General features: G+C 43.3%; 2 protein-coding genes across 2 annotated transcripts; both read left to right on the forward strand.

Annotated features, from left to right (window-relative positions):
- The first annotated feature begins 202 nt into the window (after positions 1–202).
- Positions 203–9,084, forward strand: usf1 (upstream transcription factor 1). The gene is made up of 11 exons (XM_030394833.1): positions 203–258; positions 889–932; positions 1,093–1,142; positions 1,522–1,634; positions 2,280–2,393; positions 6,401–6,554; positions 6,836–6,923; positions 7,035–7,093; positions 7,187–7,281; positions 7,457–7,585; positions 8,250–9,084. Exons 2-11 carry the CDS (start codon positions 925–927, stop codon positions 8,337–8,339), a joined length of 900 nt encoding a protein of 299 aa, XP_030250693.1. The 5' UTR covers positions 203–258; positions 889–924; the 3' UTR covers positions 8,340–9,084.
- A 90-nt stretch (positions 9,085–9,174) lies between these two features.
- On the forward strand, positions 9,175–23,550 carry gkup (glucuronokinase with putative uridyl pyrophosphorylase). Its single transcript, XM_030394821.1, has 23 exons — positions 9,175–9,353; positions 10,276–10,382; positions 10,512–10,556; positions 10,677–10,830; positions 10,952–11,023; positions 12,309–12,397; positions 12,533–12,689; positions 12,891–12,968; positions 14,461–14,552; positions 14,716–14,821; positions 15,764–15,843; positions 15,928–15,996; positions 16,322–16,382; positions 16,482–16,498; positions 16,600–16,657; positions 17,847–17,939; positions 18,061–18,121; positions 18,212–18,325; positions 20,001–20,058; positions 20,351–20,419; positions 20,508–20,571; positions 20,668–20,739; positions 22,962–23,550. Exons 1-23 carry the CDS (start codon positions 9,297–9,299, stop codon positions 23,055–23,057), a joined length of 1,869 nt encoding a protein of 622 aa, XP_030250681.1. The 5' UTR covers positions 9,175–9,296; the 3' UTR covers positions 23,058–23,550.
- Positions 23,551–24,047: the final 497 nt, after the last annotated feature.

Raw genomic sequence — 24,047 nt, forward strand, 5'->3', positions numbered from 1 at the left:
ATATTTACACCCCGCAGATGTAAATTGACAGCCATCCTCTGTAGTTCAGATTATAGTTGTCCCATCTCCACCGAAAGTGTGGCAGTATCAACCACAGGTCGTAGGTCAGATATTTATGTTGCTTTCATAACTACAATATTTACATTCAAGAGCTATCCACTGATCTGGGACCGTCAGGATTAATTTCCTGTCGCGCATGCGTATAGCCGGCTCAGACGCTGGTCTGTTGACAAATTTCGGGGGAGGGACCACTGCGGCGTAAGTAGATCTTTGTTCACGCTGACTATTTCCACCACAGTTGAGCACCGTGGCCGTCCTTTAACCCGTTACATGTCATTAGTACACTGCATGTGTGTGTTATTGCGGATACTGCAGCCATAAATGTGTCGGACAGCTAAGTGCTTTGTTAAACATCTGTAAAAAACCGCTGGGCCGGATGGTAATGGAGCAAAAAAAGAGAGGATCAAGCTAGCCACAATAAAACATTTAATTTCCGGTGCGTGTCTCTAAAGCAAGATGCATGTTTAGAAACGTGTGAACATTTGCAGTATAGGAATTAGTCTGCAATATTATACGAGCTTCAGCAATGCTGCCTTCATCGCGCAAATGAACGACCACACTTAGTGGTTTGGTTCGTTTGAATTATGTGCTTTAACTCTGAAGGCAAAGACCGCGAGTTTCCGCTCTGCACCGTGGTAACGTTCGCCCATAGACGGCTCGAACAGCTTGACGGCTAGCTACCAACAGCCCCTCTCTAAAACACCTCCACGGGGTTATCTCCTGCCTCAGGGCCATTGGAGGTCCCATTCTCATCAGTGTTCAATATTCAGCCGTTTTCGAGCAAAGCTTCTTCCGTCTCTTTGTCAAACTTATGAACTTGTTTCACAGTGTGGCTGTGGGAGCGAGTGAAGGCGGTCGGCAGACATGAAGAGGTGAGTGGGACGGTAACATGCGCCATTGTCAACTCGGTAAATAACAGCACAGATGTGTTGATAGACTTGGCTGCCAGTCCAATGATGACATGTTATTTAGTTAAACCATGAGGTAATGTTACCACAACATGACTCTGCTTTGTGTTTCTCATGTGTGCAGCCAACAGAAAAGCCCAGAGCCAGATGGGAGTGTGACCGTCAACGAGGAAGGTAACGTTTAAGAAGTGAAGCTTGGGACTTTTTAAATGTTTTAACCAACATCTTAACGGTGCCGAGGAAAGGTGCTTAAAACGATGAAACATCGAGCCAGGGCATGTTGTGATAGAAGTCGAGTTGTCAGGCGCTGTCTTTTAGCGTTTTTAAGCTTGTAATACTATCATCGTATGTCACAGTGTCATCCTGTGTCTGTAAAGTGCCCAATCCATTGACACTTTCATACACTGTAACCATGAAAACAGTGCTGTGTGTATGTGCTTACTCTGGATCAGTTCGTTGCACTCCTGTCTGTTCCTGGATCACACCTGAAGCACTAGAAATATTGTTTAAAGCTGCTCTTTCCATGAGCATGTGGCCTTTTCTGCCCCACCAGGATCTGTTGCCACAGCAGAGGACCCGGCAGCCATCGCCACCATTCAGTCTGCCGCCACCTACGCTGACCAACCTATCAAATATCTCTTCAAGACAGAAGGAGCAGGCGGGCAGGTAGGAGGAGTTCTGACTCAAACATCTGATCATTCCAGTTAACCGTTGAGGTGATATTTCAAGTCTCAAGTCAAGTTTTTGACTGTTAGCTAACACATTCAGTGATGATATATTACAATTAACCACACAAACGTGTGGAAGTCTGGAGACAGAAACTGTTAGTGTTTTGGAGATACTACACACAGACTGCAATCAGACAGACCCCGGCCCTGCAAGGACATGAACATTTTGGATTAATATTGTGTAGGAGAGGAAAGTGAGGACAAAGACGACCAGAGTGAATATGAATGAAAAATTAACAGAAATAAAGTGTGATTTATATTGTTCTCCTGGTGGAGTTGAAACTAACTGATTACCTTCCTGAACGTCACTGTAGACACCCACCCCTGAATCCACAGGATCTTACCCTGGGGGTCATGTGATTGAGAGCCGTAGACAGAAGGGACTTCACAGTTTCTTCACAATTGTGCCAGTATGCCACTCGCATTACCTCCTGGTCTCAGTACTCATGACCCACTTCACTTAATGGAGGGCTAAAAGTAGAAGTTAGATTTAGAGTCTGTATCTGTATGCTCTCCAGTTGTTTGTTTATCACCTCGTTGATGATGAAATATTGACCTCTCGGTGTAATGTGTTGTGTCCCAGGTGACCTATAGGGTGATCCAGGTGTCAGATGGCCAGTTGGATGGTCAGACAGATGGAGCTGCAGCGGTCAGCCTGGTCACTGGTTTCCCTGCAACCACGCAGGCTGTCACACAGGTGAGAATTACGCTGACCAATAATATGAGCACAAACAACTAATAACTTCACTAAAACTGATCGACTTCAAGTGGTGTATTAATTGAAAGCAGCTTATAAGTCGAATAGTTTGGTAGAGCCAGTCCTAAACCATGATATCTGAGCTGATCCGCACATTTTTGCTGGTTAACGGTCAGGATGAGGGCCAGAAATCTTGCACAACTCATTCCTACCAGTTGTTCCTTGGTGACTGACAATGCCTGGGTAAATGTTACCTCTGCCATGTGACATCGACCTCAAACACTTTTGTTTTAATTGGACACAAGTCTAATCCTGTTTGGAAAAAACTAACTGGGAAAAATAACTTCCTTGCTCTCGATGTAGATGTGGTGACTGGTAGAACAGGTTAAGTTACACCTGCTGAGCACCTGATTCAGTGCTTGTTGTGGCTATTTGGCATCACAAGTCATTGATTAATTAGCCCTTTTTACACAGCGTCACCGCATTATCTCCGGAGCGGTGGTTCGCCAATTCTCCGCAGATGGTGATTCACACAGAGCTAAGCAGCTCCATCTTAAAGACGAAATGCCGTTAACTAACACAGAAAGCCGGCGCTGCGGCTCCTAAAGAGGCGTGACGGTACACGTCATGTTGATGACGTCGGTGTTTCCCCAGCTGTTCCCCTGTTAATCCAAACCCGCGGACAGTTTACAATCAAATAGATGCTGTTATAATGTGTAGAGCTGTCCCAAACGATTATTTTTCAAACGATTAATCTAGCGATTATTTTTCCGATTAGTCGACTAAGCTAACGATTAATTTAACGTTACATGACCAAACAAAAGTAACGTAGTAACTGTAACTGTCGTTGGTAACTTATATGAGGAAAAAAATACCGCAGTTGTAGGCGGAGCAGCGTCTGTCCTCCCGCCTGTCCTACCAACTCTTCGTCACATTTCTGCCCGAAAAACAGCGTCTGTCACCGGCAAAAACCTTTAACTCACTCAGGTGGTTGTGTTGATAGAAATCACCACGATGGTCAGCCCTCCCGACCGAGACTTCGGTGAACTTTCCCCCAGAAAACCTCCTCCGTCCCCGCAAGTAACAGAGTCACGCAGCGACCTGTTTACTGATGGTGATTATGTCATAATGTGATTTAGTGCAAACTCTTTCACCTTCCGGGATGTTTAGGGGGCCAGGTTCTCAATCATTACACATTGAAGAATGCTGCAAACATTTTACCAGTCTGTGGTCTTCAGCGTCCTCTTCTATGGAGTGGTGTGTTGGGGTGGCAGCACCAAACAGAGGGACACACAGAGGCTGGACAGACTAATCAAAAAGGCCAGCTCTGTCATCGGTGCAGAGCAGGACTCGGTGGTGTCGGTGGCTGACGGGAGATCCCTCTCCAAACTGCTCTCCATCATTGACAACAGCAGCCACCCACTACATGAACTGGTGGTGGGACAGAGGAGCTTGTTCAGTGGGAGGCTGCTCTCACTGAACTGCTCCACAGACAGACTCAGGAGGTCCTTCCTGTCAAGAGCCATAAGGCTCTATAACACATCACTGGGGAGGGGAGGGAGAGGAGTTGTGGAACGAGGGGAATGATGTCCCACACATGTATGCACTTGCACTTTCCACTGCAATCCTGCATTTTCATTACCATGGGCTATTTATTGTCACTGTTTTTATTGTTTTTATTATTTATTACCTTGAATTTCTTTATTCTTAACTATCCTCTCTATGCACTAATTTTATGATCTGTTGTCTTGTTGTTGAATGATGTTTATCGTGCAGCTGAGAAACTGAATTTCCCTCGGGATAAAGTATTTATCTATCTATCTATAAACGGTCTGCGGGTTTAGATTGACGGGGGGACACCTGGGAAACACCCCGCTGCATCATCATGACGTGTACCGTCACGTCTCTTTAGGAGCGGCAGCGCAGCTTTCTGTGTGAATTACATGGCGGTTCGTCTTTATTCCAGCGGTGCTTCGCACTGTGTGAATGACCAACGGCGGAGAATTGACGAACCGCTGCTGCGGCGTTAATGCAGCGTCTCTGTGTGAGAGAGGCTATTCTCAGCCTCCGCAGGTACTACCACTTCCTGTTTGGGATGACGCTTCGACGCAAATTATTCATGTTGACGAATTTATGTCGTCGATTACGTCGACTACGTCGCCGCGTTGTCCCAGCCCTAATGTGTAGTGATTGAGATCCTGACCCACCAAACATCCTGGAAAGTGACGAAGTTACGTTTTTCGCGCTAAATTACATAATTACATAATCACCATCAGTAAACAGGACGCTGTCTGACTCCCTCACTTGCAGGGATGGAGGCTGTTTTCTGGGGGAAAGTTCCCTGAAGTCTCCGTCAGGAGGGCTGATGGTCGTGGTGATTTATTTTCGTCACAAACACTCCGGTGAGTTTTTTGCCGGTGACAGACGCTGTTTTTTGAGCAGAAATCTGAGAAAGAGTCGGTAGGACAGGCCGGAGGACAGACGCTTCTCCATGTACAGCTGTGGTATTTGTTTTCCTCATGTAAGTTGCCAAAGACAGTTACAGTTACTACGTTACTTTTGTTCGGTCCTGTAACGTTGCTTTGTGGGACATTTCTCTGTATTTAGTTGAGTGAGGAGCTCGGAGTAGAGCCGCTGCTCCTCCACATCGAGAGGAGCCAGCTGAGGTGGCTCGGGCATCTGTTTCGGATGCCCCCTGGACGCCTCCCTCAGGAGGTGGTCCTGGCATGTCCCGCCGGGAGGAGACCCTGAGGATGACTGAGGACACGCTGGTGTGACTATGTCACTCAGCTGGCCTGGGAACACCTTGGGATCCTCCCGGAAGAGCTGGAGGCAGTGTCCGGGAAGAGGGAAGTCTGGGTGTCCCTGCTCAGGCAGCTGCCCCCGCGACCCGGCCCCGGATAAGCGGACGAAAATGGATGGATGGATAGTTGAGTGAAGGACCTGTGCAGTTATCAGACTGTCAGACCGACACGCCCTCGCTCCGCGCCTCCGGATTATACGTTCACACTGGGACGGCTCACCAATAATGCGGCCCTGATACTACCTCCAGAGACGGATCAGCGCCGGAGCGAAATTTCCCCCCTCTCCGCATCTGAAACTTTCACACAGAGGAGGGTGTGGAGAATTGGCGCAGGATCCCCACATGCAAATGGCAGTGTGAATGGGGCTACTGATCGCCACCTTTGGTCCAGACAGAGGCTTAATCAGGCTGGAGCAAGACACTTCACCCTCAACCTGATTTAATTCCCTGAAGTACACCGTCTGTTAAAGTGTCATTTTTATATTTGAGTCTTTTTGTTATTGCATTTTTCTTTAGCCATTCATCACTCTTCTGTGAATGAGCACAAAGTCAGACGTATACATTTATGATGTTTAATATAATCTTCTTTCCCATGAATAAATTTTTTCATCATGCTATACGACTACATTCTCAATGAGGAGAATGTTTCGGTACTTTGCCCAATAAAAACATTATTTTTATTTGTAACATTAATTGATATAATTCAGTGTAAAAGTGATGAGAAAGGTAGCAGAATATATTGCCGATAGACAGATGGCAGTCAACTCTGCGATTATCGGCCGATACCGATATATGGCTGATAAATGGGTGCTTCACTATTATTGTAATCAATTTAACTTACTTATCTATGCTCTGCATCTGTTCTTGTATTTCTTCTGCAGTGGCTGCGCGGAATCAGTAAAGGTCATCTTATTATAAAGCTGGGCTTCATCTGATATACAATGCTGAGATTCTGTTGTTGTTCAGTCAGCATAGTTCACCACTCAAGGCTCATTTGTGCTCCCAGTAGAGGGAGCCACCATCCAACTCACATTTAATTCCTGTCGAGCCTCCTCCCTGTGGTTACTGTTTCTGTGCCTGGGCAAACTGAAATCATGATGTTTAAAACTTCTCACACTCGTGGTTTTGATCTCTCGTGTCTTTTGCACCTGTTGAAGAATGAAACACAAGGCTAATATTGGTGTTGATGTTTCTTTGATGTCAGGCTGTGTTCTCCCAGTCTGAGGGGCTTGAGGGAGACGCCAGCACAGAGACGCAGTACACCTACTACCCCGCCACCATCGCAGACGCAACCACTGGCACCATGGTGACCACAGTGCAGGCCTCTGACACACTGTTGGGTCAGACCACACCCACAGGTAACCACTGCCTAAATGTAAGGGCTGACACGTAGCTATGACAACGGGTGCATGTGCTAAAGCTTATGCCGTTTTTTATTTTTTTCCCAGTTAAAACATAGTACAAGGTTATTTTCTTTTGACACTGGCTTTGTAGAATCTAAATAACAATAGTAAACTTGAATTAGAAGGGATAATATTTTACACAGTTTAGTTAATGAAGTTAATGAAATGCAACTAATGAAATCTTTTCAAACCATTGATCCATAATTCACAGGCTTCATGTGTTTGCACTTTTCCAGGGCAGCTTTATGTGATGATGTCACCCCAGGAAGTTTTGACGGGTTCCAATCAAAGGACAATCGCACCTCGCACTCAGCCATACATAGCGTAATTACATCACAATTACAGCACCACAGCTAACTAAAAGTGATCGATTTTAGCTGAATGTATGTTCAGCAAGTGAATCGAACTCTGTCTATTTCATGTTGGGTTTTCCAGAAAGCAAGAGGCACCTCGGGGGTCCAGAGATGAGAAACGACGAGCCCAGCACAATGAAGGTCAGTGTTCACATGCAGTGAGAAATCGGAAAAAAAATCAGGGTGGGTAGGAATCATAGAGCAGAGTCTCATATTCAGATGTGGTTTCAACAGTTGAGCGCCGGCGCAGGGACAAGATTAACAACTGGATTGTGCAGCTGTCAAAGGCCATTCCAGACTGTAACATTGATTACACCAAGACAGGACAGGTGAGTTTAGCTCAGACCCACACCACGCTCTGCTCTTTATACTTTCAAAGATGATTAATCCAGTAAAGGTTTGTGACTTTGAGACATCATCTTTACAAATATCATGGTTGCACTTCCAAAGGGAAAAAATTATTACATAGTTTCAATAGTTACAATCTCTTCCCTTTTGTTACAGAGTAAAGGAGGAATCTTGTCCAAAGCCTGCGAGTACATCAAGGAACTGCGACAGAGCAACCTGAAGCTATCGGACGATATTGGTGCTCTTGATCGTCTTAGGATTGACAACCAGCTCCTTAGACAGGAGGTATGTCTGCATGTGTTTTCTCAGTATTTATACACTAAAGCTGTCAAGTGTCAGTATTTTTTTTGCCACTGTACAAGATTTGAGCTGTTGACCATTTAGATCATTGTCAGTCGAGTAGAAAGAAAGGAATGGCAACAACAAAGTGCGTTCCCCAAAATTGTTAAACGCCATTTAACATTACCTATAGACTAATCTGCTAGTTGAAGAAATTATGTTTGGGTTAATTAAAGGTGATGAGTGTGAATGTGCAAGTTATTTGTCCTCAGAGACAGTTGAAAAATTGATTGATGACCTCAGGCCTTTTGGGAGCAAAATTACGTTGTTGACCTCCACAGTCTGGATGTGAGACTGCTGTATGCTGCATAGAATTGGCACCATCAACTTATGATTTTAAGTTGACCGTTGATTAAAACCGTTTTTTCAGCACTGACAACTCTGCCATTGTCAGAATAACTGTCCGGATTGGTGAAGATTGGTTTGATGTCCTGACGGCTGTTTTCACGATTTTCAATTGATCTTTGAGCTTGACTTCAAGTAATGTTCACCAAAAAATAAAGACTCCAGAGTTAGTCACGGCCATTTCATCCTTTTTGAGAAAGTGCTGAGTCAGCTGAAGATTTATCACTAAGATATAAAAAATGCATTGTCTTGTGTTGTTGCTCAGGTGGAGGACTGGAAGTCTAAGAATCAGATCCTGAGGAACCTTCTGCGGCAGCATGGCATTGTGGGATCATCCAGCACAGATCCACAGTGAGGAGAAGCCTGTCGCCAGTGTTCAGTGAGCTTTTGAAGACAACCACATATGGGCCAAAAGAGTACTTGAAATGCTTTGAGATACTTTATTTGTGGTTGAGTGTGCATGAAATGGGGGATAATGGAATATTGTTATTAATATTCAAATCCAGATTGTCTGCTAAATGACACCCTTCCTTATTATATTTGAAGCTTTTTTACGATATTGAGATCTTTGGCCTGGTGAATACAACACATACATAATAACACAATGAAAAAAGAGGAACGTTTATAAAACAACTTGAGTTTGACAAACCCTCATGAATGCCTTCCTCCACAAACATGATTGTTCATCAACCCTCCAGTACAGTAAGCTCTTAAACATGACCAACTACTCATGTCACTTTCCGTTTCTTAACCCTCTGCTGTACTGCATCTCTGTATCCAGTGCTCTCATGTTAACGTCTCAGACAGCCATTGTTATCATGCTTGGACTTGTTTTCATCACTTTGACCCGTTGATACAGTTTGTCATTCAGTTCATAGCTGAGCTCTTTTTGCTTTGTGTTTTTGTATGTTTCATGAAACCTCACTGGGGACAATAATTGCATTGCAACAATGTAACTAACTAAATAAACGGGAGTTGGTAAGCATTGCATTGTAGGTAGGCTATGTGCTGTATGTCTTTGTAATAAGAAATCTAATAATATGCTATATGTCATGAACCATTTTCAGTCGTGTTTATTAAAGTTGGTAAATTGGTTAAAATATGTAGAAAGATTTTCATTTTTTCATCGTAATCGTGAGTATAGAATGTGTGCGTTTACACTGCGTTTTACTTTGAAGGTTCTTTGCGGAAGTACTTCCTGTCGTTGACGTAGGCTGAATTGAGCACTCAGAGCTACCGTAGATATTTCTCAACCTCCGTACCGTTTTTATTGACATTTCAAAGAAGGTCGGGACAAAGTGAAGTGTCATCAATGATCTGTATCCTGCTGGTCGCCGGCCACGGCACCGTGTTAGAGACACAAATAAAGGTAAGCCGCGTGTATGTTGTTGTGGGGAGTGGATGACTTGGAGCAGTGCAAAGTTCACGTCCTGCAGCCCGGAGTCCGTCTGACCGCCTCAAAGAGTCGGACACTTCACCTGTGCGTCACCTGTCAGACAACTACGGAATAGCAAGAATGCATTGGGCTTTTATCTTACCTGACCAAATTCACTGTATTTCTGTCAAGATCACAGTTTGATAATCGACTCCCGGTGGATTTCACTGCCCCCTTACGAGCATTTGTCGGAATAGCAGGGGTACCGGAGGGGATCGTTTGATGAAAGTTTAGGTTTTGTGAAAATGAACGCTGTTTATTGGCTTATAAATATCTGCCGAAATGTTGTCGGTAATATTGTGGTTGATATGACAGCCTTACTCAGTTTATCACACACACGTCTTTACAAAGAAGGAGAGGCAACATAACGGAGCCAGCTTCGTGCATTAGGTTTGGTTTGAGTTTGCCTCTGAAACCGAGGGCGATGTGTTGTGTTCAGGAACACCTAGGAGTCCACGAATGATCCCGAGTCCGAGTTGAATGTTCATACAATGTCGCCAGTAGCTACATTTGACATATAGACCTCACGTGAACATATCACTATCTATAATAACGTCTACAGAATGGGAACAGATATGACATGATGCAATAAGTCACCTACAGTCAGCACATATTCTGTGGTAAAGAGGAGTAACCATGTGGGTGAACCTCTTAATGTCACAGTATTACCTAACTGTCGGAATATAGCTGTGAGGTCTAAAGTCAAAGTCATAATGTAGTATCAGCATGTTATTCAGCATATACTGCAGTATATACGATATACTGTATCTATATACTGTAATACACCACCTGGAATGTTTTTAGTATGGTTAGAAGCTGCATTTGAGTCCAGCTGTTTTTTCTCCTCCCCTCCCAGAATGATGACACAGGCCTGTACAGCCTCCTGAGGGGGGTACCGAAGGCCTTACTTCCTGGAATTGGAGGAAAGAAGATCCTTGACTTCTGGTGGGAAACAGTCAACATGTGCGTTACTGGTCCAGACATGACCGGGCCTAATTTCTGATTCTTTTCTGAGTCCTCTTCCATATGTTAAGTCCCGCTGCACTGGTTCAATGGTTAACTTGTACTCCTGCATCTGTGATTCGTCTCCAGGCGACAGCTGTTCACAGAAGTGTATCTGGTCACTAATGCAGACAAGTGAGTTCTAACTGCAGGAGGACCCAGCAGGTGTTGCTCTGGCACCTTGTTACAGTTTGTCACTGAAGTTACTTTTTTTTTTCTGTTCCTGCTATATTCTCATTCTGTCACACTGATCAGATATAAGCACTTTGAGCGCTGGGCCACAGCTAACGACTTCCCGGTGGAAAATGTGATAAATGACGGCAGTACCACGTTGGAGGACCAACTCGGGGCCGTGGCTGACCTGCAGCTGGCCATACGCAGCCGCAAGCTGCAGGACGACATCATGGTGGTACGATGAATCAGTCTGTGGTGTCACCACTCACACAGCGGCTCAGTTACAGTTCATTGTGCTGAATTAGAACTGAATGAGTGTCTGTGGTACTATGAGGCTCTCCTTCTTGTGTAAGCAGATTGCAGGAGACATGCTGTGTGCAGACCAGAACTTTGACGTTGCTCAAGTGATCCGATTCTTCAGGTCAAAGGTCAGATTTACTACAATTTTTTAAAAACCTTTTACAGTTTGTTCACAAACACTACCACTCAAAAAAGTTTGGGTGCATCTTTAAAAATGTCACGTTTGACAATGACAAGATTAGAAAAACATATTCTTACTTGAAATAATAATTTTGTCCACCATCTGCGGCAGTTTAAACTCTGCTGACCTTTCTCATTGTAGCTGTCAGTTTGTTGAGATAACTTGAAGAAACGTCCCGCCGTGCTTCCTGAAGCACCTCGCACTAGATTGGCTTGATGGACCTTCTTACTCATCATAGAGACGAGCTGCTCCACAGCAGCTCGACAGGGCTCAGATCCGGTGACTGTGCTGGCGGCTCCGTTATAGACAGAATACAGCTGACTGCTTCTTCTCTGAATAGTTCATCATCGTTCAGAGCTGAGCTTAAAGGCTCTTTATCCTTTTGGAGGAAGAAGTTTGCTTCAGTCGGGACCAGACAGCTTTTTCTTTGCTGCTCTGCCTAGAAGGCCGGCGTCCTGGAGACTCCTCTTCACTGTTGACGTTCGGACTTCTGTTTTACTGTTTTACCATTTAATGAAGCAGCCAGTTGAAGACCCGTGAGGTGTCTGATTCTCAGACCAGACACTCACATGTACTTCTTGTTCAGTTGTGCACCACAGCCTCCCACTTCTTTCTATTCTGGTTAGAAAAAGTATTTGCTATTCTTTGAATGGAATAGTACAGACCTTTGTATGAGATCTTCGGTTTCTTTGCAATTTCTCACATGGAATAGCCTTTATTTCATATTACAAGAATGGACGGGCGAGTTTCAGAAGAATGGGGGGTTTTTTTCTGCCCATTTACAATTAATACCAAAAATGCTGATGCTCCAGATACTCAACTAGCCTGAAAATGGCCAACTGTATTGTTGGACAGACTTGGATTAGCTAACATAATGTGCTACTGGACCACAGGACTGATGGTTGAAAATGGTCCTCTCTTATTATTAATGTCTTGGCTGTACCTCTGATCATTTAATGTTATTTCAATTTAACTTTAAAAATATAGTCTTTTTTTAAGTGACCCCAAAACTTTGAGCAGCAGTGTGCACCTAAACATTTTAGTGGACATAAAACCAAAAGAAAGTGATATGTATTTATGGAACACTTGTCTACATCTATCAAACATAAAAAAAAATCTCCAGTGCATTGAACATGTCAAGTCCTGGCCAAACAGCAGGGATCTGAAAGGGTCCAGAATTAAACAAAGTAGAAAAACTCGCAGTAGCCCGTCCTTCTGTGTGTGTGCTGCAGCCTGGAGAGCTGATCATTTACTACGAGCTGGAAGAAAGTGAGAAGAGCAGCTCCAGGGGCATTGTGGAGGTTTGTCCTGACACCCACAGGTGAGAAGATGCGTTCTTTTCCTTGAGGGCACTGAGCACTAAGAAATACTGTTGTGTGTATGTCTTTGATAAATACTGTGCACATGTCACAAATGTCGCAGATTTGATTTAATCTGTAGTATTTTTATGAATCAGGATAACTCGCTTCCTGGAGAAGCCGCAGGAGGGGCTGACGGACTCGCGGCTGGCCAGCGTGGTATTTTACTGCATCCAGAGAGACACGCTGTCCCACCTGTCGGACTTCCTCAGCCTGCAGCCTCAAGCCTCTGACAGGAGCTTCGGACGATTCTGGGTTCGTAAGTGCTGATTCAGAATGTGTACGTGTGTGATTAATCTGAATAGATCTGCTTTTTAACTTATTAGCTTCTTAACAGTTGTGTTCATAAGGGACATTTTAGATTATACACATGTAGTCCAACCCAGCTGACATCTGTGCGTTATCATGAGCTGATGAAGTAATAACCAGTTCCATTTACTGCTCCTTTCTCTTCAGGAGTGGCTCGTTAATGACAAGCAACTGGATGTGTTTGGGATGAAGCTTCCCACTGGCTTTCAGCTCATTGGACAAGTGGTTTGTATCCTTTAATCAATTCATCATATTTGATCTTATTTTGCACAGCACTGCCTTCAGATTCATATATTATCATGGACAGTGCCTGAGATGAAACTCCAGAAATGATTAATTCTACACTGAGTTTGTCACGTTTACATAAGAAAATAATGATGATCGTCATCATCAGTTTTTTTATGTCCACCTGACTCTCGACGGAGAAGATCAAAAACCTGTCAGCAATGAAACTCGAGTCATTTAATCTCTAAATTCTACAGACCAATAGATGCAGACTCAAGTGACATCTCTGAGATGGTTATCAGACTTTACACAGCTCCGTCTGGGAACAAAAGAGATTTTGCAATACTATTTAAGCGATGCAGAAGCCCAGCAGAACGTCGGTGGAGCTTCCCTCTTAACTTGCAATTGAAAGCATTAAAGCTGCACTGAGCAAAGTCAGCCAGTGGCACGAAGAGAAACCGCTTAAATATTTTAAAGTTTGAAAACTGTCATCACTCAGAAATCATCAATCATGTAAAGTCAAATCAGCTGCAAATTGGACACTCAGCCCTAAATGTCTGTGAACGGCTGTCAGTTCAGGGGCAAGTCTCCACTAGATGATTCTGAGTACTTGTCATGGTCATGGACTGTACGTTTCTTATTACAGTTGTCTAAAGCACTTGTTGCAGTTCTCAGAACACAGACAGCACTCACTACACCATGTGTTAGCTCCACCAAGGAGGTGACGTCTTCACCCATGTCTGTTTGTTTGTTCATTGGTTTGTCAGCAGGATTGCACAAAAACTACTGAACAGATTTCCACCAAACTTGGATGGAGGATCGGTCTCAGGTCTCGGCCCAGAATAGATCACATGAACTCTTGGTGCTGATCCAAATAAAAGGGCAGAGTCCAGGATTTTCATCATTTTATCAGGGATCTGAATAAAAAACATCAGGTGTATTTAGGTGGCTGGTATCTGTTAGATGTTGATCATAGATTTGGTGATCTTAAATGACAGTTAAGCAGTTATGGGTGGTTTAAAGTGATACAGGGCTGTAGAGTTTTATATTGGATTAGGATTGAGTGAATTAAAGGGGAGAGTTGGCCCTTGGTGGAGGTGTGTGTTCTATTGAGTGTCATTCAGTAAAATAGAAACAACAAATCAACCAAAAGTAAGTCTGAACACATAGCTCTGAAGCACAGTCTCCTGAGAGTCCTGCCTGTTTAATATGGCAGCAGCAGTTCTTTAACGTAGGCAGGGCCCTCAACGTTCTTACATGGACCCTGAAATGGATTCTGAATTGGAAGGGCCTGCAGTAGAAAGACACGAGGGCTTATGTGTAACAAAAATTTAAAGTACAGTGAAAACTAATTCATATACCTGAGGAGCCATTTGGAAATGAAAAATGTAAAGCCCCATCAGCACCTCACCCAACCTCTCCTCTCTATCTGCTCACAGCTTTTATTTATATCTCCCTATCTATTTAACTGTTCCTCCTCTGGACACCTCAGGGCCTGTCGGACTACACCAAGTGGCTCACCCACTACTCCACAAAGCCACAGGACAATCCTGCTAAACCAATCACATTCCGATCATATGCCAGGTAAGAGAACACCCACCTAATGACCCCCCTACTGCACTCGGTTTGAATCTAGCTCAGTGACTGAGTAAAATAATCCACCTTGTGTTCTCCTTCATAACTCACAACGAGAGCACGGCCTGACGGACTCTGTTAGAATACGTTTCCAAATATGTGATGCTCACAGGGTTGGATTAATGGGGAATCCCTCAGACGGCTTTAATGGGAAAACCATCGCCATGTCCATCTCTAACTTCTGGGCCGAGGTCACTCTGGTGGAGAGCCAGACATTGGTAACACACACACACACACACACACACACACACTTCTGCGCAAACTGTCAAAGGTGCAATATACAACATTCAGCCTCACTAGATGACAGAAAACAACTTTTTACTGTGTAAAGATGTGGTGGAGTAAAGACGTCCTGAGCAGAGAGTGACGTCACACTCCCTCTCTGTTTGTTATTATTATTGTTATTATTGATTGTCTCTGATTTTTGTTTTGGAGCCGGTCAGGCCATGTGTGCATGTTCTTCATTTTCAGAACTGCTGGACCGCCTTTGTTTGCGTGTGTTCAGATTTATGCCACTTTCGGAAACAAACACCAAAGTCGAGACTGCATTAGCATGAAAACAGCATTCAACACTTCAAAAGCAGCCCAATTCTGCGGCTACTAAGTATTATCGTGCACATGCCGTCTTGACACTGGTGTTTGTCCCCAAAAGTGGCATAAGTCAAAACACGCAGACACACACACACACCTGCTGGCGCCACCACCGATCCCAACTTTACTAATAGCCACAGGTCCATCTGTCAGGGTGGAGGTAGAGAGGTGGGGTGTCTGGGTGGTGAGGGGAGGGGGAGGTGTGGCCAACCCACTGGTTTGTTTTGGTCTGACACACACCGCTAACAACAACGGAGCTGCTGTGCTCAATCAATTCTAACATTCTAACTAGCTGCTGGGCATAAATTATGCAGATGTGAGACATGGTGACATATTGTGATGTCATGAATGCACAGAATTAAAGGCGGGACTACTGAAGAGGTGTTCAGGAGCAGCGTTTTTTTGTGGGAGAGATTATTTTCTGTTGGTGTGGCCTTCGACATTTTAAACCTTCTTTTTAATATACACAAGAACCAATAACTCACAGATGGAAAGGACAAAAACAAAAAGGCCTAGTAAATCTCCTCTAGTGTTGCGCAAAAGTCATGTGAATCTCTGTGATTTTGCAGGTTTTAGTCCCTCATCCACTCAATGACCCCACAGAGTTTGGAAGTCTGCAGGATCTGTTCTGCATCAGCAGGAAAGAAGGGTGTGTAGACGGCTAGCTCACATACATGACAGAGATGATGCTGTTCAGACTGTTTCAGTTTGATCTATTCGTCATCCACTGTAGGTACCTGGGAGGGCTGCGGCTGCTACAAGCTACCTGTAAGAAGTTCTACCAGTTCTGCTCCAAACAAGGGTGAGTTAACACAAGAACGACATGTTCATCGTCACCACTCTGACTCGTGTAATGTAAGCGTAACAAAGTTGTCTAATGATTGTACACTGTTGTGGCTTTATTATTGATCGGACAGAGGCCAAATTTAATGTAAAAATATACAATAATTATTGTACATCTGGCAACTAATAACAATACTGTGCTGCTAACAATGTGAAGAAAAAGCTTCAGCTCACTTTCTCATTTTGGTTTCTGTTTTGTTTTGATCAGGACACTTTCTAATTAAGACATTCACGTTCACTTCAAAGGTTCATCAGCGTCTGCTCTGTGTTTTCTCTTACTGCAGTATTGCTTTGACAAAACAGAACTTCACCCTCAAGTATGACACCAACATCCCTCGACAAGTGGTGAGGATCCATTTAAACACCTAAGAAGTGAAGACAGCACGCAGGGTTAAATGTGAAAATGTTCTGTAATAATATTTGTTTGTCTCTGTTTTAACCAAGGGCCTCGCTGGAAGCAGGTAAATAGTTCTGTGTGATTTCCTGTCTGTACAGCCAAATGTAAAGGTCATTTTGCACACTTTGAATTTCAGTGACTGACTTGTTTCTTCTCTTTTCACAGTGCCATCGTCTCAGCTACCCTCAAGTGTCTTATGAAATTCTACAACATCACAGATAATGTAAGGATAGTAAACATGTGTCCCAGCTCAGTGTTATCGGTGCCATCAGAGGCTGTCGTTTCTTCCACTGGTCGCTGTTAGCAAAAAACACGTTTGCAATCGTTAGCCTCTCCTGATCTAAGCTAGAGCAAAGTTCACTTAAACTCAGTTAAAGTAGCACTGTAGAACCTGGTGGAAGCCATCAGTTTGAATCTATCATTTTAAAATCATGTTTGTGACACTCTAGAGGAGACAAAGATGGATTATTTTACTCCTCCACCCTCACTACGGAGGAAAGGAAGGCCCTGGCATCACTCAAAAGAGACCAGAACATCGCCATCTTGCCGGCAGATCAATGGAGATCCACTGTAGTGCTCAACACAGTGAACTCTCACACTAAAGTCACTCATCTGCTTAGTGATACTAAAAAAGCTGGAAAAGGACAAAGCCATTGACCATTATATTACAGACTGTACCCAGAGGAAGCCATCCCATGTATCCATGGGCTCCCCAAGATACACAAGGAAGGAGCACCACTCAGACCCATCAGCAGTAGCATCAACTCAGTTACCTAGAACATATTCAAGCACTTAGAGTCAGTATCCAAGCTCCTTTTGTCTGTAACACTCAACACCACAAAAAACTCACAGGATTTCGCCAACAGACCTGCAACTCCCCTGCAGTTAGTTAGAAGTGAAGAAACCTCTTGGATGAGAGGTGAAACATCTTCAAGAAACTGAGACAATTCCTGTTGCCTACGATACAGCACTTAGAATGACCATGAGCTGGGTGACTGAGAACCTTCATTAACACGTTTACATTCTTTAATGCTCAAAAAACAAATCAGTTGTCTCATCCTGTCCAGTGCTGCAGCTCAGTTTAAAAACTCTGTCTGAAACGCTGTATTCAAGCACCTGTCTAATTAAGGCCCGTCCTTCTGAATAACCATCCTGCTCTAATTGGTCTTCTCACACATGCCTGAGCGAGCACTGCAAATTAGCCTGTAGCCATGAATGATGCAAACATGGTGATGAAATGTGATGTCACAAAGTCACAGAATTAAATGCATTTATAAAACCCTGAACCCTGAGGACAAAAACGAAAATCTCAGTTAAAATGTTTGTGTGTGATTATCAGATACATGTGGAAATAAAAAGTACTTAGCCTACTATGTTTTGAGCTATTCATATATTTGTGTTTTGCGTTCCAGGATCTCCCAAAGCCGATCCGAGCCAACTTCATCCTCAACGTGGAGACTGATGAACTCTTCATTACTGCTGGCCTGCAGGACAGAGTGGTGCAGGTCAGTAACAGAGTCAGCACCACACAGATGTACTGGCCTCGGTCGTCACTGCACAACATGTCAGCCACATTTCATTTAACATCTACAGCAGCATGAATTGTTTTTCCCGTTCTCCTTGCAGGTGTATGAAGGCTTAGTCTACATGGATTTCAGCAAGAAGCTCATGGAAGAGCAGGGCTACGGTACCGAAGTCTTCATCTGTCTTTGCTGTAGGTGCTAGGTAGATGATACAAATACACATTTTGTTCTTGATGTGTGTTTGCCATTCTCAGGGAACTATGTTCCTATGGACATGAGTGGGCTCCCACCGTTCTGGCTGGCTTACCTGAGCGACCCCAGTGACTCCGGACGCATCCACAGCAACATCAGACAGCGCTGGCTCAGTGGTACGTCTTCATGTCAAATATACACCAGCTTCTTGTGATTCATGAGGTCAAAGGTCACTGTAGAAATAAGGGGTCGACTCTTTGACCAACATAATCTTGGTTCTGATATCTGAAAAAAAAAGATGATTATAAAAGTAATATTTTTTAGTGAACTTCAGTGTGTCAGTGAGTCCACCACTTTGGTCCAGACTGAAATATCTTAACATTTATTGGATGGATGTTGTAAAACTTGGTATAGATATCCACCGCCATGACTTCTGTGATGCCAAGACAGTTCCTATAGATCCTTCAGCAGGTCACAGATTTCCACCCATCCTTTGACATATCTCAGTATTTACTGGATTAATTGGCAAACAGGCGTTCATGGTTCTCAGAGGATCAATCTTACTGACTGTGCTGATCCCCCGACATTTACTGTTGCACTGACATGGGGCTCACGTTTGTCTTTTTGGTTTAAATGTCTCGACAACATCAGGGATTCCTTTATTTTACCAGGATAATCCTCTCAGCATTAATCCTGCTGTTCAATGTGACCTATGTTCATAAGGGAAATGATGTTCGTGCTCCCCTCAGGGGCAATTGTGCCAACTTTGGTGATCCCCTGGCTTTTCCACTCCATCATCTTGTCAGATGTAGTTTTCAGCTTTAGTTTTACGACTAAACACTCAGAATACCAATGACATTCTCACCAGCTTCACCTGTATTAAGCTCTAAATAGCAAGTATTAACATGCTAACACACTAAACCAAGATGGTGAACATGGTTACAAAAACATCAGTATGTTAGCATTAAGACGGTTAGTATGCTGACAACAGCATTTACTTAGCAGCACCGCTGTGGCCAAGAACAACCTCAGAGAGCTGCTTAGTCTTGGTCTGTATTTAATGTTACTTTTACACTACACATATTGTTTACTTAAATCCTGCACTCAAAACCCTCCCTCCATAAAAATCTGAAAATATTATCAGTAAGATGTACTTTACGTATGAAAAGTAAAAGTACTCACTGTACAATTGAATGTTCCTGATATACTAATGTACATTATGTCATTACATTGATATTCCTGCTGCATTTAGGTGTATGTGTTATTTAATTGCTGCCGATGTTTAATGTTCATCATTTCATATACTGTCGGCTAGTTTCATCTACAGCGATGCGTCACATTCTATCAGATCATCATGTGTTTGTAGCCTCACTGTCCTGTTGGAACCATCTATCTGCGTAGGGTCAGAAAAACAGCCTGTCTTCAGCTTTGTGGTGATGCATTTTCCAGCTAATCCAAGAGGGTTTTCTAAAGAGTTTAGATTGCTGAAGACGGAGGGAAGTTTTCTCAACACATAAAGGAGCACTTGGTCCTTCAGTTTATAACAAACATTTAACATCACCACATCTGGAGACACATGGTTTTCAGAGGCCAGGAGGGGGAGGAAGTTGTCAGACAAACGTAGTGGTATAACAAGTACAATATTTGGCTAGGAGATGGAAGTAGTAGAGTAGACGTATACCTGAGTAAATGCACTTAGTTACTTTCTACCACTGGACTTTTATGGCACAAAGTATTCTTCACTTGGCAGAAAAGCTGCTGATGTGTTTACAACACTATTCCTATTTCAACACTAAATCTGTAATCTGCTCTTCTGATGAACTGCGTCTGGGATGCTCTGTGTCTCCACAGGGGAGCCTCTGGTTGTTGAGGCCATGAAAACGTTTGCTGAGCTCACTGATAAAGCCAGGTTGGTTTGAGTACTCAAAGTTGACTGTTGATCAAGAAGTTTGCAAATACATCAGTGCAAAATGTTGACTTACATAACCATCAGATTAAATATGTCTAGCCTTTGCACAATAGTCTCAAAATAGATCTGGCCTTTCTTCAAGGTGTTATGTGTCAACACCACATGCTTAGTGCTGCTGCAACTTTGATGATAGAAATATACACAGTGTTTGTGTTTGTGGCAGCATGTCAGAGGTTAAGAACATCAGGTGTGAAACTTTGCCTGGCACTCATTGAAGATGTTGTCCCCTCAGGATGGCTCTACGGGCCAGAGACTGGAGCAGTCTGGCACAGCTGATGGACCAGAACTTTGAGCTGCGCAGGTAAACTGTGTATATTGGTGTGGGGCATCCTTGATTTACTGTAGCAGTTAACTCTCTGCTACAAAAACAACATATCCCACTCCCACAGGACTGTCTACACCGATGACTGTCTGGGCCCGGGGAATCTCAAGATGGTTCAACTAGCAAAGCAGGTAGGTGCTACCTGCTAAGAGGCAGTGCATGCTTTATTGAACATCTGTGTGTGTTTCCTGTTCGTGCACTCATAAAGCCTCTGCTGCTCTTTGCAGTTTGGCTCGGCGGTGAAGTTGCCAGGCAGTGGGGGGGCCGTGGTGGGTCTGTGTCTGGATAATGCGAGACTGGTAAGACTGCACTACATGGAGGTTGTTCACTTTTGCTGAAATCGCCTATCCAAACCAGATGTCTGATGTCTGGTTTGGAGTTTCTCGTTCACGCTCCCTTGTCTTGGTTGCTCCAGATATTAGCGATCTGTTGGATCTCAACATTTACTTAATTCCAGCGCAAAAAACAAACAGTTGCACAAATGTCTACAGAACTATTTTTTTTGTAATCAGTCGACCTAAATCTGGATTCACACGACAAGGTTTTAGCCCTGATCTTCCACTACTCTGTGGGTTCTGAAGATTGCCACTTGCAGCCCCATGTCACTGATGTCTGCTGGATATGTAGCTGGTTAAGTGTCCCGTTGAGTTGCAGTCAGGTCAGGGAGCCAGAAATGAACTCCAGCCAATGAGAACAGACTGACATTAGTTCTCTGAACCCAGTCTGATCACACATTTATGTGTTTGGAGCGGGCACAATAATAGTTATTAGTTTCTATTAGGGATCGACCGATAGGGATTTTTTAGGGCCGATGCCGATACCGTTTTTTTTTTCATCAGCCTTAGCCGATGACCAATACGGACTGCCGATACTACTTTTGCTCCCTCAATTTACATCATAAAAATTACACAATGATGATAACAAATGTTACGAGTCTCAATTTTAAAAAAAGGAACATTTATTGAAATTAAAAAAGGTGAGGTAGAACAAGAACAAGTAAACAATATTTAACAAATATTAAAAACAGGTGAGATAGAACAGTGCTCTGTGAAATGCTGCAACACTGGATTGGTTTTCTGCTCTGCCATTTCTTGCAGCGTCTCCAGCAACATGGAGCTGCCTGTGGACGCCTGTCTGTAAATAATGCCGGATCGGCGAACGCAGCAGCCCGCATCGGCCGATGCCGATACAAGTCAAAAACACAAAACTCAGCCGATAATATCGGCTGTCTGAAAGTGGTCGTCAAAACTTGAAGAGACATATTCTATGATGTAACAACTCAAAAAGGGAGGTCAGATCAGAGTTCTACACCACTATGCATCTGGTTTCTGATGTAATCAAGAGAAACCATCTCCAGTGTCTGGGAAATTAAAGATTGCCTTAGTCACTTTGATTTGTGTTTCCTTGCAGTGTTATTCAATGTTGGCTTTATTACCCCAAACGTGATGTATTGTTTGTTTCAAAGATACTCCATCCCTAAAAAACACAACTCGTTCAACTTAAGGAAACAGAGCTGCTGTCAGGTTTCACTGTCTTGTCATCGTGTTTTTTGGAGAAAAACAAATGCTGTTTTTTTATTCCATCCAGCCGGCCCGGCTCTGCTGTTTTTTTGCTCTGGTTTTGCTTTTCAACCACAACTGTTCTACCTGCCTGTAAGTGTGCCTTAATGATGGTATCTCAATCCTCGCAGTACTATCAAAGAATCACCACTAACAAAGTGACTTAGCTAATTCAGTTACAGACACGTTTCATTTACTTTAACTTCTTCCCAGTAAAAGCCCCCCGTTATTGAGTCATTTAAAAGCTTTTACTGTGAAGCAGCATTACAGGAAATGTTTTCAGCAGTAACTAAACAATCCCGGACGCCGAGGCGGAGGCGCACAATTCCCACCTTGAAAGAGCAGTGCTACTGGGGCTTAAAGAGATCCAGTTACAAGCTAGAAAAGTCCTGAGAGCTGAACATTGACTTTCCAAAACGTCTTTCTATCAGGTGTCCTGCACAGACATGAGTCCAGTATCGATTTAAGGAGGAGACGGGGTCTACCTACATGTTGGCTGCAGTCACGAGACATCTTCTGCATCCATAACGTCTTTGCAGAATTCTAAACAGATAGCTGAGAAATAAATAGCGTTTAAAATATGTCTATCAATTCAGTCCTTGTGGCCTGTTTCCCTGCTCGGACCAAATTGAGTCCATGATACATGAAAAAGATCTGGAAATAAAACTCTGTCATATGCGGTAATATTAGTCAGATGAAATTTGTCACCACCAAACAATACAGCAGATAAACACACCAAAGAAAATGCATTTACAAACCTTAAATTCCCCGTTACAGTATGCAAAAGCTCAAGCCCTTACCTAGCTCCATAAAGGGTTTGTTTGACGGGACCATGGACAGACAGACCTCAGTCTCATGATCCTGGCTACATTAGTAATTAACCTGTTCTGAGTTGTAAAGTCTGTAATTGAGTTTGACATTACTGCCCTGCTGTCTGATGCAGTCTGTGTTTGGCCCACTAGGTGGAGTTAAGGCAAGCCTTCCAGGAGGCAGGCTGCGTCTTTTGTGTCATCACACCATACAACCCATCTGCCAGCACTGTTGGAGGCCAACACTAACCTCACCTCTCCCCACGCCTCAGTCAGGCTTCTCAAGGCCAAGTCATGGCCATCGACTGAAAACAGCACAGTGTGGCCTTCAATCAATCCCGGTGTCATTTCACAGGACGTCCTATAATGGATGATAGAGATCAAGATCATATACGTGATACTATGTGTAAGCCATAAATAAAAAATAATCAGTGCTGCTATTAGGATCTTTACTTTGTATAATCATTTGACCAAATAGTGTTTTGTCAAACATCAGGTGTCGCTTGACTTTCTAGCTAGAAAATTAGGGAATCTTCTTGTTTGGCAGCTTTGATGCAGATGATATGAGATTCAGGTGGTTAAAGTCAATTAAAGTGTAGTGGGGTAATACTCATTGTAAAAATTACGTAATTATCTTCTGTATCTGTGATACATTCATGATAAAGACTCTTATAATTGATTCATTATCTTTCTATGATGAATGTTACCTACTTACAAATTAAAATAACTTTATACCTCTGAATAATTTGTCATGTGTACTGTGTATTCATACTAGTTGAAATTACATTAACATCACAATGAATAACCATTCTTTTCACCTCATCCCTATATATTCTGATCTACTCTATTCTACACTTTATACTGTCAGCGTAGTGCGTAGTATTCAGTATTGTACGCTATATACTGTGAGTGTAGTGTGTAGTATTGTACACTGTATACTGTTGGTGTTGCGTGTGGTATTGTATACTGTATACTGTCAGTGTAGTATTCAGTATTGTGTGTACTGTGAGTGTAGTGTGTAGTAGTGTGTACTACAGTGTACTGTGAGTGTAGTGTGTAGTAGTGTGTACTACAGTGTACTGTGTGGTGTGTAGTATTATTGTACTAGTGTGTAGTATTGTGTACTACAGTGTACTGTGAGTGTAGCGTGTAGTACTGTGTACTACAGTGCACTGAGTGTAGTGTATAGTAGTGTGTACTACAGTATACTGTATAGTGTAGTGTGTAGCAGTGTGTACT

The sequence above is a fragment of the Sparus aurata genome, chromosome 2 (assembly GCF_900880675.1).
Source record: "Sparus aurata chromosome 2, fSpaAur1.1, whole genome shotgun sequence".
Classification (NCBI taxonomy): domain Eukaryota; kingdom Metazoa; phylum Chordata; class Actinopteri; order Spariformes; family Sparidae; genus Sparus; species Sparus aurata.

Coding starts and splice junctions, on each gene's coding strand:
- usf1 (XM_030394833.1), top strand. Junction 1,143..1,521: donor TGTGACCGTCAACGAGGAAG/GTAACGTTTAAG, acceptor CTGCCCCACCAG/GATCTGTTGCCACAGCAGAG. Junction 1,635..2,279: donor CAGAAGGAGCAGGCGGGCAG/GTAGGAGGAGTT, acceptor GTTGTGTCCCAG/GTGACCTATAGGGTGATCCA.
- gkup (XM_030394821.1), top strand. CDS start 9,297: ATGATCTGTATCCTGCTGGTCGCCGGCCACGGCACCGTGTTAGAGACA. Junction 9,354..10,275: donor TGTTAGAGACACAAATAAAG/GTAAGCCGCGTG, acceptor CTCCCCTCCCAG/AATGATGACACAGGCCTGTA. Junction 12,398..12,532: donor GTTTGTCCTGACACCCACAG/GTGAGAAGATGC, acceptor TTTATGAATCAG/GATAACTCGCTTCCTGGAGA.